This window comes from Lissotriton helveticus, chromosome 3_1, assembly GCF_964261635.1.
Source record: "Lissotriton helveticus chromosome 3_1, aLisHel1.1, whole genome shotgun sequence".
Classification (NCBI taxonomy): Eukaryota; Metazoa; Chordata; class Amphibia; order Caudata; family Salamandridae; genus Lissotriton; species Lissotriton helveticus.
Window position 1 is genome coordinate 2,034,435,810 of NC_136061.1, and position 20,402 is coordinate 2,034,456,211.

The window sequence follows — 20,402 nt, forward strand, 5'->3', positions numbered from 1 at the left end:
CCTCTGAATAGAAAAAAGTACATGGCTACTAACCCTGCTTATCTTGTCTCTCAATCCTCTCCACATTCTCCACAGTTACCAATTCAAGGCCTCTTACACATAACACCTCAAGTATCTCCACATACACAGCCTCAAGGGGATGATACTGATGAAGAAGACACTCATTTGCCAGTAGATCCATGGAATAAGTACACCAATGACCCTCCAGGGGATACTGACCCAGACCTTTACCCCGTAAAACCATCACCACCAGATGATAAAATGGCTTATCGTGAACTTACAGAGAATCATTGGGGGTCCTTACACAAAGAGTCCTTTGAAGAAGTCTTTTTATTTGAAACCCTTGGGTACACACACAGGTCAAGTCAAACACTCCCTATGTTAAAGGGCATGATGAGACATGCAGATGACATCTTCAAAGACCCTGTGCAAGCACATATTTTAACTCCCAGTGTTCATAAAAAACTTAAACCTTCTCCATCTGACCCTGTGTTCATCAGAGGACAATTACCTCGCGATTCCCTAGTAGTGTCCAATGCTCGCAAAAGGGCTAATTCACAAACACCTGGTAATGCACGTCCCCCAGACAAGGAATCTAAGCTTATAGGTGTCTCTGGGAAGCGAGTCGCTGCTCAAGCTCCTAAATAGTGGCGCATAGCAAACACACAGGGCCTACTAGCTAGGTACGACAGGGCACACTCAATCAGGAAGTGCAATCTCACTTAAAAAAGGAGCCATAGAACTAGTTCCATTACATTACCAAGGATCAGCGGTGGTCTCTCTACTTTCTAGTCCCCCTTGAGGCCCCTTTTGGATCACAGAGTGTTAAACCTATACATAGTGTAAGAACTCTTCCATATGGTAATAACCAACAGGTGCTTCCACTTCTACAACAAGTAATTTTATGTCCACACTACATTTAAAAGATGCATACTTTCACATTGCTGTCCATCCACCTCATTGCAAATATCTCAGATTTCAGATAGCATGCAAACACTATCAGTTCAAGGTACTCCCATTTAGAGTAACTATTGCTCGCAAGCGTTTACCAAATGTCTAGTTGTAGTGGCAGCTCATCTCCGAAGACAACAAATTCACGTCTTCCCCTACTTAGACGACTGGCCCCTCAAAGCCAGCACACACCAAAAATGTATAAAGCGCGCTCAGACCACGCTAAACTTAATCCACCGATTGGGCTTCACAGTGGACGTGCAAAAGTCTCATCTATATCCTTAACAAATACAATCTTATCTGGGAGCGACTCTTAATACTCACACAGCTCTAGCCTCTCCTAGAATAGCCAGAATTCGCAATATTAAAGCTTTGTTATTACAGTTTGAAGCCAATCAAACCTTAACAGCCAAAACTTTTATGCAACTTTTAGGAATGATTGCTTCATGCATTGCAATAATGCCTCATGCAAGACTACACATGCATCCTCTATAGTAATGCTTAGCACATCAGTGGAACCAGTCACAGGGTCAATTAACAGATCTAGTGTTGGTAGACAGCCGCACTCATTGCTCTGTGCAGTGGTGGAACTCACAAAACTTATCAAAAGGGTGGCCTGTCATCGACCTTGTTCCACATGTCATGGTAAGAGCAGACACATCTTTCACAGGTTGGGGTGCCCATGTCCACATCTCTGTCCCATCTCTGTCCCATCTCTGGGACAACAACAATCCCAAATGTTTCCACATCAACTATCTAGAGCTTCTAGCAGTATTTCTAGCACTCAAAGCTTTTCAGTCTTATCTAATAGACAAGGTTGTCCTAGTCCGCACGGACAACATGCCCGCCATGTACTATATAAAAAAACAGGGGGACACTCTCTCTCTCCAGCTGTCACACCTCTCTGACCATCTGGAGCTCGGCAATTCATCACAAAATTCATCTTCTGGCAGAACACCTTCCAGGAGTCAACAATCAAATTGCTGATCTCCTCAGCAGAAGGAGACAGCAAATACACGATTGGTAACTTCATCCCCAAGTTCTCCTTACATACTTAATTTAAAGAACGGTGATGGATTAAACCCAGATCTGTTGACAGGATGTGAGTGTTTTATTGGTTCAGATGCTCCGTCCTTCCCCACCCCCTTTTGTACCACTTTGTTCGCCATAGGTTGGCAGGGTATGCTCAGACGTGAGTCCCTTGCTCACTTTGCCACTGGATTCAAGCAAGCCGGGCTGAAGACGGCTGAAATGCCAGAAGCCGGTCCTCGGAAGCTTGTTTTCGGTCCAGGGAAGGCATGGCTTGGCAGTTTGGGCTGGACTGTTCCCATGAGGCACAGGGTCAGACTGATTTGCATATGGCCATGTCTGAACTGGGGTGGCAGAGTGGGCTAAAGAACGGTGATGGATTAAACCCAGATCTGTTGACTGGGTGTGAGTGTTTGATTGGTTCAGATGCTCCGTCCATCACCACCCCCTTTTGTACCATTTCGGAATAAAGTCAGCACCACGTGTCTTCACCAAGTGCCTAGCCCTGTGGTGGAACACCTATGAAAGGAGGGAATACACGTCTACCCCTACCTGGACGACTTGCTCATAAGAGCAAACACAAAACAAAGATGCTTCAGTCACATTCAGTTGGAAACTGAGTGGGCTGATTTTGTTCGAAATTATAGTATAATATGTTTAGAGGAAACATGGATGAGAGACATTGTAAATATAACGTTTTTATTCTCCATCCAAACACCAGCAAATGCTTCCTTAGGTGGTCATGCCAAGGGAGGATTACTGACCTTGGTTTCTACAACACCGAATGGCAAGCTAGGAAAGATCAGGACTGACTCGCTACATTTCCAGATTATTAATATTTCTCTTAGGAAAATGTTTACACTGGTTGTTGTAAATTTGTATCACAACAACTTTAATGGGACAAATGTTAGCATTGCCCAAGAGCTGGATAATGTCCTGTCAAGCCACATTGAAGATCTGAGAACAGATTTTGCAGTCCTTTTGGGAGGCGATTTTAACTGTAAACTTTGCCCTTTGTCTAAACAGCCCGCATGTCAATTGGTGGATGGGGCGACTGATGGCAGTTGTCATTTTAATCACAATCCCTGTGGGAATATTTTTAACTCACTTTTGTCCAAATTTTCCTTATTCCTTACTATGGATCTCATAAACTCTGCTAGTATGGATCTAGTTACATATATAGGCAGTGCTTAATTTGTGCCGGTGCTTTCCGGTGCTCAGCACAAGCACTTATTTCATAGCACCGGGGCTATTGGATTTTCCCTCACTGGGCATTGGGCGGCCCTGCCAGGTAACATCCATTAGGGATTCCACTAATGCATTTTAGTGCTGGTGTGCACATCACCGCACTAAAATGTGTTAGTCAGGGACTTCCATTTAGCCAAATTGCATGGCAATGACGTCCTGCGGCCTGCACACAAATAAGAAAAGCGCTGCTGTGCATCCATCAGTTTGATTTAGCTGCCTCTGAGAACACAGGTGAAGGTGATGTCCTCAGGGGATTTGAAGTCTCTTTGACACATCGTTTTCGAAATGGCAACCGGATATAAAAGACCAAATCTGCCTTGTTGAGGACCGACCTCAGCCTCTAGGACAAGTGGGCTCCGGTGCATTCTCACCTGGAGGCGGAGATAGAATGTGCTCTGCGTAGGCCGGGTCCAGCTCACGTGGATTTGGCGCTACTTTCTGTTTTGCTACAAGAGGCGGCAACTCCTGTTGATTGAAGCAGGATGTTTTCATTACAGATTCCTAGTGCAGCCAGCCCGAGCCACAAGGAATTGCTACTGCCGCCGGGGAAATTAAAGTAGGCAACATCCGTGACCTTCTTGATGTGCTGCCCTCCCCTGCTCTTGATTGGTTGCTGGGGGCTATGCCAGTCACGGTCAGTGACTCCACAGACTACAGCTACATCGACCATCCCGAGGCAGCAGGCATTATATACCCACCACTGTCAATGACTCCTTGGTAAGTCAAAGATAACTTGGTGATTAATGTTCCTGCTGCAGAGGGATCAGAGTTTTGTTTAGTGCAAGTTTTAACTCACCAGCAGCACATGGGGTAACATGTATGCTGCAAAGAATGTGTATTTTGCATATGACAAAACTGTATTTTATGTGAATAGTTTAGGGGGTTAGTGCTTTTGACACAGATACCCTTTGGTTACTTGCAATTCATAATTACAATTGTAATCCACACAGTGGCCTAATAACTTTTGTTAGTTAGTTTGGGTAGAAATGCATCTTATTAGTAAAAACAACCCAAATTACTGTGGCAGATTTTAAATCCCGAGTGCTTTTCCAGACCACTTTTACAATATAAGGCCTACCAGTATGGATGATGTGATCCTACACCTTGTAATCCTCATTGTTTATTTAACATTTCCTAGGGTGATTCATTGTCTCTGTTCAATGTGTCTGTGGTATAAAATGCTCTGACAACCTCCACTGGTATGAGGAGCACTATAATAACAAATGAAATGTTTGTGAGAGAGGAACTTTGGAGAGATAAGGGGCACAGTTGGAGAGTGGTAGTAAGGGAATGCTTGGAGAAGGAGGTCATTAAAGGAGTGGGGCGGGCACCAAAACGTTTGTTGCATTGGACACCACCTGTGCTAATACCAGCTCTGAAAGAGCGAGTCCATGATGTCTGTCACTATACTGTTCGACACGGTTAGTTTTCTCTAGTTGGGAAAGTGTTGTACTTCGTCAGTCAGTGGAGAAAGTAGGTGGAGCCGGGGGAAGTGGGTGTCGCTTCCTAAAAAATAAATTGAACACCTGCACTTAATATGTTACAAATCAAGCTCTGTATAGGGAGAGGATAAGGCTCCCTAATTGATTTTATTGCTTTTTCAGGGTTTTTTAAACCTTATTCCCTGACTTTTAAAATTCATAAAATGTGTTACAGTGATCACTACCCTATGTCGTTAGAATTGACCTCACAATCCTATGAACAAACTACCATAGTTAGATCAGGTCCATTATCTTATGTTAAAAACAAGGAGCTGCTTCGAAAGTGGTCTACCATTAATCCCGACTTAGTTCTATCCAAAATTATAACGACTAATTTGACCCAAGTTTTAGTTTGCCTGGAAGACACCATAAATCCTCCAGCTATGGTGACATCATTTGAGTCAATAAAAGAGACAATAAATGTCATATTGACCAAAAAAAATAAAGTCAAGCACAAAGAGGTGGTTTGATAGCGATTGCACGTTTTTTCATAATAAACTAATTAAGGCATTGCAATCAACACCCCGAAATATTCCCGATGTAAAGAAGTCACGCCTTGAATACAAGCAGGCGATAGAAAAACGCAAACTAGGGATTAGACATGAGGCTTGGGAACAACTCAATGTAGCCTGCCAAATTAGGGACTCCAAACTGTTCTGGCAAACCGTCAACCAGATATAATTTAATGGGAACGAAAACCGAAAGATTGACACAGCAATCATGCCTGAGACCTGGGTCAACCATTTTTCAAATCTTTAGAAAACTGGTAGTGATCTAGATTTCTCCAGCAATTTTAACTATGTGGCCTCAACCCTGACATTTCTAGCATTAGATGAAGTGAACAGGGCCTTAACACAGGCTGTAAGGAATAAGGCCTCAGGCCCTGACGGTGTCCCCGCGGATTTGTTTTTAGCTAACACTCCCCTGTGGCTCCCACTGCTCACAAACATATTGAGTTCCTATGCGGTGCTAGGTCCCCCTGATTCTTGGAGATCCGTGATAATAGTTCCCATCTTTAAAAAGGGTGATAGGGCGGATCCCAAATGCTACCGTCCAATATCCCTAATTGACTGTACCTGTCAAATTATGGGTGGAGTTATTTTAGAAAGGCTGGAGGACTGGGTATTGGAAACTGGAACATTTTCTGACATCCAATATGGTTTCAGGAGAGGCTTGGGCACCGTCGAACAGTGCCTCAACCTGCACCTATTTCAGAGAACATAGGTCCTTAGCCTAAAAGATTGACACGGCAATCATGCCTGAGATACGTAATACGCTTGAAGGAACGGACCACCTTGACACCTCCTTCACGAAACTCTATTGAGCTCCTCAGAACCCAGCCGCCATTGCCTGCGGTTGTACTTAACTATCCACCGGCTTAACGGACAATGTGCCCGGCTGGGCACCCGGATCATAATTGGTCATCAGAGACCACGATCTACATTGCTCCTTTAAGGATGTACTACCATCGGGCACTGGTCCCATTCTCCACAATTTTGGTCAATCTACCAACGAGCCCCCTGAAGGCTACAAATTCAAATCAGGCAATTGTATCTTTAGTCCTGAAGATGATCCCATTATATTAGGAGCTAGGGATCGAAACGTCGACTTTTCAAACAGTACCGCAATCTATCCATTGTGTAATTGTATTGTGGCTACTGCTGGTTTGTGCTTACTGAAGTTTGTTCTGTAATGTAAGCCACCACTCGCTCCAAAGTTATTGCCTGATACTCTGTTTTCTTCTTATTTTCTTTATGTTCTTTCTTTCACGCTTGGTACAGGATTGTGCCCTTGTTTCAATTTTTTAGTGCTCTTATTCTTGTTTAATCTTTTGCATTGTTCTAATACAAATTCCATTGTCCGGCTGGGCATTGGAAAACTACCTATAGTACTTATTTAGGTCTATATGAAAATTCTTTCACTATCAATTGTTAGGCTAAGGATCTATGTTCTCTGAAATAATTACCCGAGGTCCAAAGCTACTTAATTGGGTCCCCTTGTTTGATATACTGTCAACCTGCACCTAGTCATAGGTAAATACACCATAGCCAAGCCTGGATCCCTTTATCTAGGGTTCATGGACTTGACGTCCGCCTTTGATTGGGTGCAGAGAGGGAGGCTCTAGGAGAAGATGTTGCAAATGGGCATTGAACCACCCATTGTGCACTTCCTAGCAGCAATTCATCGGGATGTCACATGGAGGGTACGTTATGGAGCAGACGGGGAACTTTCAGCTCCAATTAAGATGAACCGCGGCGTACGACAGGGTTGCGTGCACGCTCCATTTTTATTCTGTCTGTATATAAACGTCCTAGAGAGCCACATTAAAACTGGGAACGTGGATGTTCCCCAAATAGGTGGCAGGTTGTTACCAGCGTTATTACATGCAGACGACTGTGTCTTAATGTCTAGAACTGGATTGGGGTTGTAGAAGCTTTTAACTAGTTTTAATAATGTTATGGATGACTTTGGCCTGAAGACAAACATAGCTAAATCTCACATCATGGTGGTGGGTAAAATCCCTGCAATGTTAGACATGTTTTATAAATAACGAGAAATTGCTTTATGTGCCCACTTTTTCCCTACTTGGGAATTCTTTTTGAATAAAAACTACCTGGTCCCACCTGTTAGAGGCAAGGATTAGGGGTTTTAATTAAAGCTTGGAGGCAATTTTCAGGTTTACAAAAAAAACTAGGCTGCAGGGAGCTGAGAATAGGTTTTTGAAATGATTGTGGAGTGTCCCTAGATCCACCGCTGCTACTATTTGTCATAGCGAGCTCGGGTTGATTCCTCTGTCCTTTCGTATACACTTGGCTTTTTTGTTGTTGTGGCATAACATTTGGGTGAAGGAAGCAGCAGTTTTAAATTGCGCCATCATTACAGACTGCTTAGAATTGGAATGGGTGAGCAAAATCCCATCGATCTCTTATGTCAAGGCACAACCGGAAACTCTGGTATTGTTGGATTGTTTTGAGAACCCCGGGAATATTACCAAAACATCAGGGGCAAAGCTGAGAAGGGATTTTTTAACTTAATCATATTTTCTGAGACAGACAGACAGGAAACAACGAAGAAAAGGGTTGTAGACCATTTACTTCTAGTCTGTTCTCCAGGTATGGAGTTTTATTGATCCCTTCACCTTAGCCACGCCAAATTGTATTATCTCATTAGGTTCAGGTTTGGAATCTCCCATCTGTTGGTCTCATATCCACAAGATGTATATTCTGATGCCGATTTGGATTTATGCCCCTGTGAATCAGCACAGAGCACATTGCACTTTATGTTCTTTTGTAATCTGTACCCTAATGAAAGACGCGCCTTTTTAAAACCATCGTTAACATTTCTAGATATTAGAAAATGTCAGGCTGCCCTGTCATCTTCAGCTTTTATATGATGAGTTTACCTGTTTAATGGTTTTTAAATATATTTCTTCTGCAGTTAGGACACGAAATATCATTGGAAAATGACTTTTTATTTTATAAATTTTTCCCACAGTGATTATTTTATAAATTTTTCCCACAGTGATTATTTTTTAAATCTACTTAATAAGTGTGTTGCTGATGCGTGCTACGCTTGTAGTTTCCTCGTTCATGGCATTTATATTGGATCCTTGTATTGTGTTTTTATTATTGTGAAATTATGTGTTCTTTTATGGCTGGTTACAGCCGAATAAAGATGTTTATGATGATGACAAATAATTTTACAATGAATTGACAGCATGACCTGCACTCATAACTTGCCTTACCATAACTTACTCTCTCTTTGCAGAGGATGTCCCTCGGGAGACGTTGATGCATTTTGCTGTGAGGTTAGATCTTTTGGGACTGGCGTGGTTTCTGTTACAGCATCCAGGAGGACGAGAGTCTCTCAGCGTACATAACAACGAAGGAGCTACCCCTGTAAGCCTTGCCCTGGAGAGAGGGTTTCAGAAACTATATCAGCTTTTGACAGAGTAAGAGCCTATGTTTTAAAATTGTATGTTGTAAATTGCAGCTCTTAACAATTTGTAATAAATTAAGGCCAGACTATTTTATGATTTTGCACTCTTGAGTCTCATTCGCCATCAAAAGGACTCCGCCTAAGCATTCAAGTCAGTGCATATCACTTTATGCATTATGTATTACAATTTAAAGTAAATGTAACTTTTTATTTTTGGGAAAAAACAAAGTAATTTTATACATAATTTCTATTAATTTATAATACATAATAAATAAAAATAAAAATGTTACTATTGGAGTGATAGTTAATAAATCATTGACTACATTGAACAATATTTTATTGTGTAAGCTTTAAAGCATTTTGTAAGAGAAACAAAAAGAACACAGAAGCTGCAGATTAAAATACAATTGTGCAAACATGACAATTGGAAGCCTATCACAAAAAATGTAAAGAAAAGAAAAAAAGTGGACCAGGGTTGAAATGGTAAGAAAGAGAAAGTTGAGTGGCAGAAAATGGAGTTTGGAAGGAGAATGTCGGGCAAGTGTATAGGAAAAGAACCTGGAGTAGATTAGATAGCAGCAGAAGACCAGTCAGTGGAGAATAGAGGATTCAACAAATATAAAAAGAAAATTGAAGAATAAAAAGAAAAACGCTCCCTTGTGGTCATGAACATGTAATGTCTCTTTCCCGGTCATCGTCCGTATTGGGAGTCAGCCTCAATAGATAGTTTTTGAGCAGCTGCCATATGTCCCTTGGATGCAAAGTCGGGGGTTGCAGTGTGGCATAAATTTCACTATTAGTATCACAATAGGACAGATCATGCAACCAACCTGCTTAAGTAGGATATATGCTGCTTCCCCAATGGAAGGCTACCTATCATTTGGCTAGCAACAGTGCATAAGATGTGAAATGTGATGCCCACAGGTAATGGTTTTACATATCCAAGGAGGGCCAATAGTGGGTTGGGAGTAAATGTTTGCTCTGTCATGCAAGATAATACAGAATGGACAGTTTCCCAGAAAGTGAGTAACGGAGCAGTTTCAAGCTAGATTTTTTTTAACAGACATTATTGGGTTTTACAGGTGCATCATTACATTGTTGAATATTACTTCATACATATTGAGTTTTCATTAATACAAGCCTCACATTATATACGTATCATGTCTTAAACTTGTTACACAGGATATTCAACTGTCAGTGTGCAGAGTCACTCTATTCCACCAGGAACAAATTCCCATATATTCTCGTTATAAAAATACAGCTTAGATTACATGACCAAGGTATGTATCGACTAAAACCCAATGCAACTCCACTACCCTATCCCAGCCACGTAACCCCAACCCATAACAAAACAAAACAAGTGCTCCTGTGTGGGTACTACATTTTATCCCCGTAAAGGTGCGAGGTGATAAGTACTATCGATTGTGGTAGGGAGGAAAGGGGGGGGGGGAGAAGAGCAATGCGAGGAGCAAAAAAGAGAAAAAAGGTAGGGAATCAGCTATCCATATTGAGGACATTTGCGATCAACTTAGTCACTATGTGAGGGGGTATCAATTATCCACTCCACTATTTGTTGGTGGGGGTTGTAAGTCCCCCGAGACCTCCTCCATATCCGTTTTAAAAAGGTTCTATCAATTGTGCCCATTCTAAGGATATTGGACGCTTTCGTAATCCCCTATATTATTCCAGCTGTATCGCCTCCCTTTCTGCTGTCGCCCAACAGATGACTTCTTATCTCCATTTACCCGCACATGGTGGCGTGCGGAATTTCCAGCGCTGTGTAATCAGCCTTTTTACAATCATCTGGACTAAGCCCGTTAAGCGGCGCAACAGCTTTGATTTTTTGAGGAGTGGGAAAAGGCCCAACAGTCATGCCTCTACAGTGTCCCAGGACGTGCGTTGCGTTAAGACGGACAGATTCTGTATGATCTCACTCCAAAACCCATGTCACGCCGGGCAGGACCACAACATATGTATGAAATCTGCGTCTGGAGCAGGGCATCTGGGGCAGTTCGGGTAGGCGGTAGTATACATTTTGTGAAGCGTTTTCGGGGTGAGGTAGGCTCTATGCAAAACAAATCATTTTATTACTTTCAATCAGCAATTACGAGATACCTTTCTAGGATGTTCTAACATTAGGGTCCATTCCCTTTCTTCTAAATCTTGTGACAATACTGTTTCCCATTTTTTTTTTTAGTGGTCCCAACGTGACATTCAGGTGTTCCCTCAGCCCACGATACAACCACCGAACAAGGTGACGGCCATGTCCCATTATGTGAAGGGATTTCATCAGATGGAAGGTGGGAGGTTCTCTTTGGTCCACCAGCCAGTGTTTGCGTTTATAGGGTGTAATCGCATTGTGGGTGAGGAAAAGAATGTCGTGTACTGCATTGGTGCGTACAAACTCTTCATGTGGCATCAGGTTGCCGTTGTGAAAACAAATCTCCCAACTGTCTCCACCCCTAGCTGTGTCCAAGCTCTAATTTGTGTCGTTTGTATTATGCCACACATTGTGGGTAAGCGACAGAGTGGGATATTCGGGGCATATGGAAAGGATATTTTAGAATATGTATGCACCTGTTTCCAATATTGGAGGGCTATGTGTAAAACAAAGGGAGGGTTCTGCAATTTGTCTGCTCTGGGGCACAGCAATGTCTGTAGAGTACCACGTCTAAGTTGGTCCAGAGAATACTCTATCTCAAATACATTTTGGCCTGCTAGCCAATATGCCAGCCATTGCAGTTGTCCAACTATGCAGTATACTTTAAAATCGATCCTCCCATCCCTCCTGCACTGCTGGGAAGCCGCATCTTGGCTAATGCCAATCTGTGTCTGTTCGAAACCCCAAAGTAATGAGGTAATAGGGTGTCTAGTGTTTGATATATCCATGCTGGAAGGATAACCGGAAGATTTACATATTGATAAAGGAGCCAGGGCAAAATAACCATTTTGGACACAGCAAGACGGCCGCTACTGTGAACGGTAAAGTATTCCAGAAGGAGACTTAGGACCGAAGAGAATTGATGGTACGTACTACCTTTCCAGCTATTGTGTAGGCAGTGGTTCTGTATATGTAAATCCTTAGGTATTTAAAGGCCACTGACTCTACTCTAAATTGCAATGGACCAAATCCCAAAATTGGGGTATCATACGTATTATTGAAAGAATATGCGATGGACTTGGAAGCATTAAGGTGCACCCCGATAGTTCCCCGAACTGTGTAAATACGTCCCCCACTACAAGCATGTCCTCATTTAAGTCCCGGAAACATTTATTTATTTTTATTTATTTTGAAAGTTTTATATAGCGCGAACAAGATCTTTGCAGATATCGGAGCGCTTTACAGAGCAGGGAATACCAAACAAGCGAATGAATACGTGAGGGAACATAATAGTACAGGTGAATCAATAATGCAAGTAATTAGTCATAATAGTAGGTGAAACAACAATAAAGGTAAAACACATATTCGTAGGGATCTAGCAGAATAATACAGGAAAAACACAAAGTCATCGGGATCGAGCTGGGTAAAATAGATCGGTGCCGATACTTTATAGATTCAAGTTGAACGCTCAAGTGTATTTGGCCATGAGAAGAGCTTTTACTTCTTTCTTAAAAAGTGTGATTGAGGAGATGCGCCTTGTTTCAGGAGGGAGTGAGTTCCAGATCCTGGGTGCCATTCCTGAGAAAGAGCGCTTATACGTTTTTTCCTTTCTGAATCTTCGAGGTTTTAGCAGCAGATTGTTTGTGCCTCTAGTGTATCTAGAGCCACCAGAGATTGACAGCTTCTGAGTGAGGTATCCGGGAGAGCTCAGGTGTACAGCCTTGTGTGTCATGCAGGCGATTTTCAGATGTATTCTGGCTTCAAAAGGCAGCCAGTTCAGGGCTTTCAAGTCAGGGGAGATATGAGAGTGTTTTTTTGACCCAGTGATGAGTCTTGCTGCAGCATTTAGAGAGGCTCTTAGGGGTGCAGTAGTGGTTAATGGGAGACCGCAGAGGGCGATGCTGCCGTATTCAATTCGCGGGATTACTAGTGCTTGTACCGCAGTTTGGAAGTCTTTGGCTGGTAGGAAGGGTTTCAGTTTCCTCAGTGTATTGATTTGGAAGTTCGCACCCTTAGTAGCCTTGCTGATATGATGCTGCATGTTGAGATTGGAGTCGAGAGTTATGCCCAGAGATTTTGCTGAGTCCACGATGGTGGGAAGGACATTGAGTGCAGTTAGCTGTTTAAGCCACGTTTGGGTGGTAGAGATCTTCGCGGGAGGTGAGATCAGAAGGAACTCTGTTTTCAGGGCATTAAGTTTGAGATGATTATTGGCAAGCCAGGATTGGGTGCTTTTGATTGTTGAGTTCAGGAGTAAGATGTCATTGGAGATTGTAGTTTGAGATATAATTGGGTGTCATCTGCGTACATGTGAAAAAGTACATTGGATGCTTGTAGCAAGGTGGTGAGGGGTTCCATAACTAGGTTGAACAAAGTTGGTGAAAGGGAGGATCCTTGAGGGACACCTAACGTAACAGGTATTGGCGAGGACATTAGGTTGTTACTCTTGAATTTCTGCGACCTGTTGTGTAAGAAGGAGGTGAACCACTTGAGAACAGTACCAGATAGACCCATTCTTGTGTTCAAAAGTTCGAGTAAGTTCTCATGTTTAACGGTGTCGAATGCTGATGAGAGATCAAGAAGGATGAGGAGGCAGGTATCATTTTGGTCTAGCATTTGTAGCACGTCATCAATTATGTGGGTCATAGCACTTTCAGTACTGTGTCCTGCTCGGAAGCCTGATTGATGAGCGTTGAGGAGATCAAACTGATCGATGTGTTTAGTCAGCTGCAGTTGTGCACATTTTTCCAATAGTTTGGCGAGAGTGGGACTATTGATAATGGGACGGTAGTTGTTTAGGTCGGCGGTAGGTTTCTTTAGTAAAGGTGTGACTTGTCCGACTTTGAGGGAATCAGGGATGGATCCTTGTTGTAGCGAGCTGTTGATAATTTTAGTCCACAGTGGGAGGAGCCATGGGGTGAAGTCTTTGACAGCGTTGGCAGGGAGGGGATCCGTGAGGTGATTGGACGGTTTCAAGGTGCTGAGCAGTTTGCCTCTTTCTTCTTCAGAGTAGGTGTCAAAGGATGACCATGTAGCATTGTTTTTTAGTTCAGTGGGTGTTATGCAGTTGGGAGTGTTGTAGAGGCTTGCGTCAATGCTGAGATCACTCTTTATGTTGTCAGTTTTTTGTGTAAAGAAAGCGGCGAAGTCTTCACAGGAGGGCGCTTTGTCAAAAGAGCTGATGGGTTGGGGTTGTTCCTTGGCTTGTGTTCTGATTAGCTCAAACAGTTTTCTTGGTCGGTTTTTTGCTTGGTCGAGCTGGAGGCTGAAGAAGTTTGCTTTTGAGCGCTTTATTTTCCTGAAGTAGACGTTTCTCTTTTTCTTCAGTCTTTTCAGGTGCAGTGCCGATGGAGCTGTTCTCCAAGTGCGCTCTGCCATTCGCATGGCTCGTCTATCTTCATTGAGACTCCCGTCGTACCACGGATTGGATATTTTAGCGGAGACTCTTTTTAGTTGCATGGGAGCAGCCTCATTAATTATTGACGTCATCGCATTGAGATAGTGATCAGTCAAGGATTGGACATCTGTAGCGCCCGTAGGAGGGAGCAGTAGGTCGCGGCTGTTCGGGGGTAGGGAGTCTGGGTTGAGTTTTTTCAGGTCTCTTTTCCATATTTTAGGTCTGGAGGATTGATTCGTGTTGGGTTTGATTTTTTCATTGATGAAGAATGTGACAATATGATGGTCTGACCAGTCACATGGTTGGATAGATTCAAGTTGAATAGCGTCCTCTTTGGCGATAATGAGGTCGAGGATAGAACCTTTCTCATGGGTCGGGCTGTTGCATACTTGTGTGAGGTCCAGGGCTTTGAGGAAATTTTTGAGATTATTTACCACCGCATCATTAAGATCGTTCCAGTGAAGGTTGAAGTCACCAAGGTATATTTGGGTGAGCTGTCGTCCGGCGTTAGATGAAATCATGTCGTTGGCGCTGAGTATTCCTGCATGCTGTTAAACACTAGATCTGCGTGCAGGCATGCGCAAGACATCTTTGAGCTTCTCGATACAGAGAAGCCACTTTGTCTTATGTTGACTGAGACCTGGTGGGGAGATTCCTCTAATCCGGACATTGCTATGGCAATTCCGCCGGATTATAACATCTTCAGGAAGGACAGAGCTAAGGGAAGAGGCGGAGGGGTGGCACTGATGGTGAAGAAGGGCACGGCATGTACCATCTTGCCTGCGGAGGACATCCGCGGCTCCGAGTCTCTCGCTTTTTCGATCTCTCTCGCTCCGCACCAATCAGTAAAGGGATTACTAGTATATCGTCCCCCTGGCCCGCCTGGTTTGTTTTTTGAAGACCTCGATTCGGTTTTGCTGGGACTGGCCCTGAAAGCAGAACATTGCATAGTAGCTGGGGATTTCAACTTTCGGATGGATGATCCGTCCGACCCGGCCGCTATTAAGCTAGTTGAGGCTATGACCCCGCTGGGCCTTATCCCTTATCTGCAGGGGCCTACGCATGTTAAGGGGCACACTCTCGACCAGGTTTTCTCTACATCCGCTCTTGTGGTGAAAGAGATTCTCCCGGTACTGTGGTCTGATCATCGGCTTGCCAAATTTGCGATCAGAGGCACGGCCGGGCTGTCCATCTCTGTCCCACAGCAGCGGGGTCGAGTGTTTAGAGCATTTAATAGAGTGACTCCTGAGTTGTTGGCTCAGGCCGCTCTTGATCATCCCTGTCTTCTCTCAGGCGATCTGGAGAAAGATCTGGAGTCCCTGCAAGCTTGGCTCTCCGATAGGCTTAACGATCTAGCCCCGGTGCTGCCCCCCCGCTTGACATCGAAACGGGTATCGGCCCCCTGGTTTACCACTGCACTGTGGGCTATGCGGCAGCAGTGCAAGGTAGCCGAAAGGGCCTGGCGGGCACACTATGAGAATGTGGACAGGCTGACCTACAAGGCGGCGGTTAAGGCCTATCACCGGGACATTCGCCTTGGGAAAAAAGCCTACCTGGCAGGGAGGATAGAAGCGGCCTCCAACTCCTGCAGGGAGATTTTTACTATAGTGAGAGAGTTCATCTCCCCTCGGTCCATCACATCCGAAGCGGTGCCCTCAGATTCCTGGGCGGCGGATCTTGCTTGTTTTTTTACAAGCAAGATTAAACTCATACAGGACTCTTTTCCACCTGGAGCACCTGCAGGGCCGTTTAAACCTGAGGCTGATATGTTCCCTCCGGCCTCGCAAGGCGCTACGTTGGCTGTGTTTCCATCTTTGGCAGCCTCTGCCTCCTTAGTGCTTATGGGCAATTTGAAATCGGGCTCGCCATTGGACCCTTGCCCAGCTAAATTTCTGGGTAAGTTCGCGGAAGTGATCAATCCATTGGCGAACCCTCTTCTGAATCGCTCATTGAGCCAGGGAGTGGTCCCGTCGGCCTGGAAGCAGGCAATGGTTATCCTGCTGCTTAAAAAGCCGGGTCTCGATCCGAAGGCCCCAGTCAACTACAGGCCCATCTCTCTGCTGCCGGCTCTCGCAAAAAGTTTGGAGAAGCACGTCCAGACGGTGCTCTCCAATTTCTTGGAGACTCACGAGATCCTGCATGCCACCCAGTCCGGCTTCCGCTCAAACCTTAGCACCGAGACCGCGCTCCTCGAGGTTTCGGAAACCATCAAAGGGGTGTTGGATACCGGGCCAAAGTCATGCTGGTGTTGTTGGATCTGTCGGCGGCCTTTGACACCGTCCCCCATGATGGCCTTCTCGCAAGACTCTATGAGATCGGCCTTCGGGGGACGGTGCTCAGCTGGTTTTCCTCCTTTCTAGCTGGCCGCCGGCAAACGGTCTGGGCATCTTCAGACACCGCTGTGATGCCGCCTCTGGGAGTTGGGGTCCCGCAGGGCTCTATATTGAGCCCGACCCTCTTTAACATCTTCATGACCCCTCTGGCGGCGTTGGCGGAGTCGTTCGGTGCCCGGATCGTATCCTATGCCGATGACACCCAGCTCCTCTTCTCCTGCGAGAGAGGTGGAGACTTTGATGGGGAGAGTATCCGGAATTGCCTTGGGGCTGTTTTTAAATGGTTCCAACTGAACAGCCTCAAGTGCAATTCCGATAAGTCCGAGGTACTCTTCTTTGGGTGCGACACGGAGCCAATCTGGCAGGCCTGGTGGCCCATCGATATGTTCCCCCCGTCTTGTTCTTCCCCAATGGCTAAGAACTTGGGGGTCAAGATGGACAAGGGGCTAACGATGAAAGCCCAGATCCTGGGGGTGACTGGCACCTGCTTCGGCCTGCTAAAGATGCTGCGGAGGTTTCTACCTCTGCTGTCTGAGGAACACAGGAAGCTGACCGTGCAGGCTCTGGTCGGGTCCAGGTTGGATTACGCTAACGTTCTTTACCTGGGCCTACCAGAGTACCTGCTGCAGCGGCTTCAAGTCGCGCAGAACGCGGCGGCCCGGGCCATCTTCGGTCTAAATAGACGTGCCAGCGCCTCTGGTCTATTGCTGACGCTGCATCGGCTACCCATCCGCAAACGGATCGCCTTTAAGGCAATGACTTTGGCCTATAAGGCTCTCCATGCGGTGGGAGCAAAATACCTCCAAAACAGACTGACCTTCTACCAGCCGGCTCGCTCGTTGAGGTCAGAATCTTTATTCCTGGCGGCTGTTCCGCGAGTGAAGAGAGCGCGCCTGGGCGGCCGCTCCTTCGGTTTGCTGGCTCCACAGATGTGGAATTCGCTTCCGCTCTCACTCCGGTGGGCCACCAGTCTTCTTGCCTTTAGGAGAGGTCTTAAAACCTGGCTGTTTATGCAGTAGGCCTCTCAGTAGCCCTTCTTACCGTATTTGGCTTGTTTTTTCATTTTAATTGTGTTGTGTTATGGTGAAGCAGCTTTCCTTACCTAAAGCGCCGGGACACTCTTTTTGAGTAGCCGTTGCGCTATACAAAAGACAAAATAACATAACATAACATAACATGTCCATGATTTGTTGGGCGAAGGTGAGGTTGTCTCTGGGTGGGTGGTAAATGCCGTGAAGAGAGCATATCGGTTTGCCTTCACTGATAATATCAAGGCAAATGTATTCGCATGACGTTGAGGAGGGTAGGGAAGGTGCGGAGACCTTCAGAACAGAGAGGTTGTTCCTGTATATGCATGCAATTCCACCACCTATCTTGCCAGACCTGTCAAGCCTAATGATGTGGTAGTTGGGGGGAACCAGGATGTCCTTTATAGGTGTAGAAGATTCAGTTAGCCAGGTTTCAGTCAAGATGATTAGGTCAAGGTCCAATGATAGGATGAGATCGGCGATGGCGGAGGAGTGTCTAGAAGCCGATCTACAGTTGAGGAGTGTGCATTTGAGACGGGGTGTGTCAGGGGAGGTAGAGGGTACTAGAGAGAGGGGGACTTCTCTAAGGTTATTCAGGACAGAGATTCTGTTGTTTAGTGGGTGGGGTCTACGGAATTTTGAGTGTATCGTGGGAATGGGGAAGTGCGTGGCGGTTGTGTCGTTTAGGGGAGCTGGGTCGTAGGAGCGGAGGAGGGTGAGAATGTCGAGATCCGACAGAGGGGTGCATGTGCGACGGGGGTGGTTGTTACGATTGTCGGCAGGGATCGCCTTCCAATGTGGGCGGCGGGTGCGGTTGTTGCGATTGTGGGCATGGATCGCGGTCCTGTGCGAAGGGTGTAGCTTGGGAGCGTCTTCGGGACAGGTGGAGAGCCAGTTGAGAGGGGGGGTGTTGGTGACTGGGGAGTGTCTGGGGGGTGTGATGAGTAGCTCTTTGATGGTGTGAAAGTCTTCTTTGATGGTGTGAAAGTCTTCTTTGAGCTGGAGGAGGGAGGACATAATCTTGTCCAGCGTGGGATAAGTGTTAGTGCTGGGGGAGGAAGTCATGGGTGGGTGGCTGACCTGTGCATTAGCATGCGGGTGGGGGGGTGTATTGGTGTTCATGCAGGGCTCCGTGGTGCCGGCGTATGGGTTGGTGTTGGGGAGGAAAGAGGGTACGGGGGATGTTGGTGGCGAAGAGGAGGGCTTTGGTGGCAGGCGGGATGAGCGGGTTGGAGGTGGAGTGTATGTTGGTGGTGATGGGGGAGCCTGAGGGGTAGTGAGGGCTGAGAGTGGGGGGAGGGGGGGAGATGGTGTTGGAGATAGTCCTGTCGTGGGGAGGGGGAGTTATAATAGTAGATGTGGTGTGCTCTGTGTGGTTAATTAGCGGGTGGTAGTGGGGACTGAGAGTAGGGAGGGACAGAGGGTGGGAATTGTCATTATGCGTGTCGTACTGGTGCTGATCTGGGTTAGCGGTATTGTGGGTGGGAGCTGTGGTGTCAGGGGAGAGAGTGGTGGGAGTGGTATGTGTGGGGGTCCAAGTGTTGAGGTTAGGGGGCGATTAGTGTGTGAGGGGGAGAGAATTGTGACTGTGATTGAGGGATGTGTGGTGGTAGCTGTAGGTAGGTGATCGCCTAAGGTGTTGGAGGTAGAGGTGGGGTGTGTGTTGTTCTGATATTGAGCTAGGTTAGAGGTGTTGTGGGTGAGGGCTGAGATGTCAGGAGTGATAGTGCAGGAGGAGATATGGGTGGAGGTCCTGGGCTTTGAAAGGTGCTCTTTGAACTTGGGGAAAAGGTTGTCTAGTAGTTCCAAGTTCTTATCTGTAGATTGAATTAGGATAATCCCGTTATTGTAGATAGTAATGGTGGTTCTGCCAGGGAAGAGTTGGGATGGAGTGATGGAGAGGGTTAGGCCATGAGCCGTTTTCCTGGTGGTGGAGACGGTGAGTAGGGTGAGGAACGCTTTTCTCCATTGTGCTCTGCGTGAGGTGTGGAAGATGATATCGATGTTCAGGGATCCATTGACCGGTGAGAAGTAGGTGTCGGCAAAGGGTGTTTCAGGGTGGGACCGCAGGAAGTTGTGTTTAAAGCGTTTAGCTGCTTTTTTGGTGAGTGTGGATGGGTAATTTATTCTATATGTGTGCTTGCCGATGAGATCCATGTTGGAATGGCTGTAGAGGTGGGTATGGGAGGGCGAGCGGTAATAATACAGATGTACAGTTACTTAGCACATAGGTGAGAATAGTGAATGGCCAAAGGTAACCAAAATAAAACAGGTAGCAATCGTTGTAGTCCAAAAATAGCGGTGAGTGGATGCAGCTTACAAAAGTTTTACGAGGTATATGCAGTGGCAGCCCCTTAAATGGAGGCCAAGAGACACTAGTGATTAACCAAAAATAACCAGAATGTAGGAGGTAGCATTGGTGTAATCCAGTAGTCAAAGTGGAAGAGTGCAGCTTACAAGACTGAGCAAAATATATGAGGTAGCGATCAGTGCATAATAGGGATAGCAGTGAGCTGGGTGATAAATATGAGGTAGCGATCAGTGCACTACAGGTGAGGAAGGAGTGACATAGGTATAGGGTATACAAACTGTACAAACTACAGGTAGGAGTACAATACTGCAATAAAAGGCAGACACTTAATCACACATATGTGAAGTAGCGATCGGTGCAATACAGTTGAAAGAAAATGGTGACGTGTGCAGGGTACATGTGTGCAGGGTACAAAATGCAAAGCATACAGGTAGAAGTACAACAAATGTATAAAATACAAGTAGGCATACAATACTGCAATAATAGGCAGATACTTAATCACAGTGTTTAGATACAGAGCTATGTAGGTGTTCTGTAGTTGAGATTATTCTGAAAGGCTAGTTTCTAAGGTTTGGTCAGGAAAT

General features: G+C 45.5%; 1 protein-coding gene across 2 annotated transcripts in view; it reads left to right on the top strand.

The window, feature by feature from the left end:
- The window catches only part of LOC144824082 (A-kinase anchor protein 13-like), a 342,578-nt gene that overhangs the window by 309,059 nt on the left and 13,117 nt on the right, over positions 1–20,402 (top strand). The window contains exon 6 of one of the 2 annotated variants that reach the window (XM_078683161.1): positions 8,478–8,661. In XM_078683161.1, coding sequence (XP_078539287.1) covers positions 8,478–8,661 — 184 coding nt within the window. Of the gene's footprint in view, positions 1–8,477; positions 8,666–20,402 lie in introns of those variants that run through there. The other variant, XM_078683162.1, reaches the window with a different exon arrangement.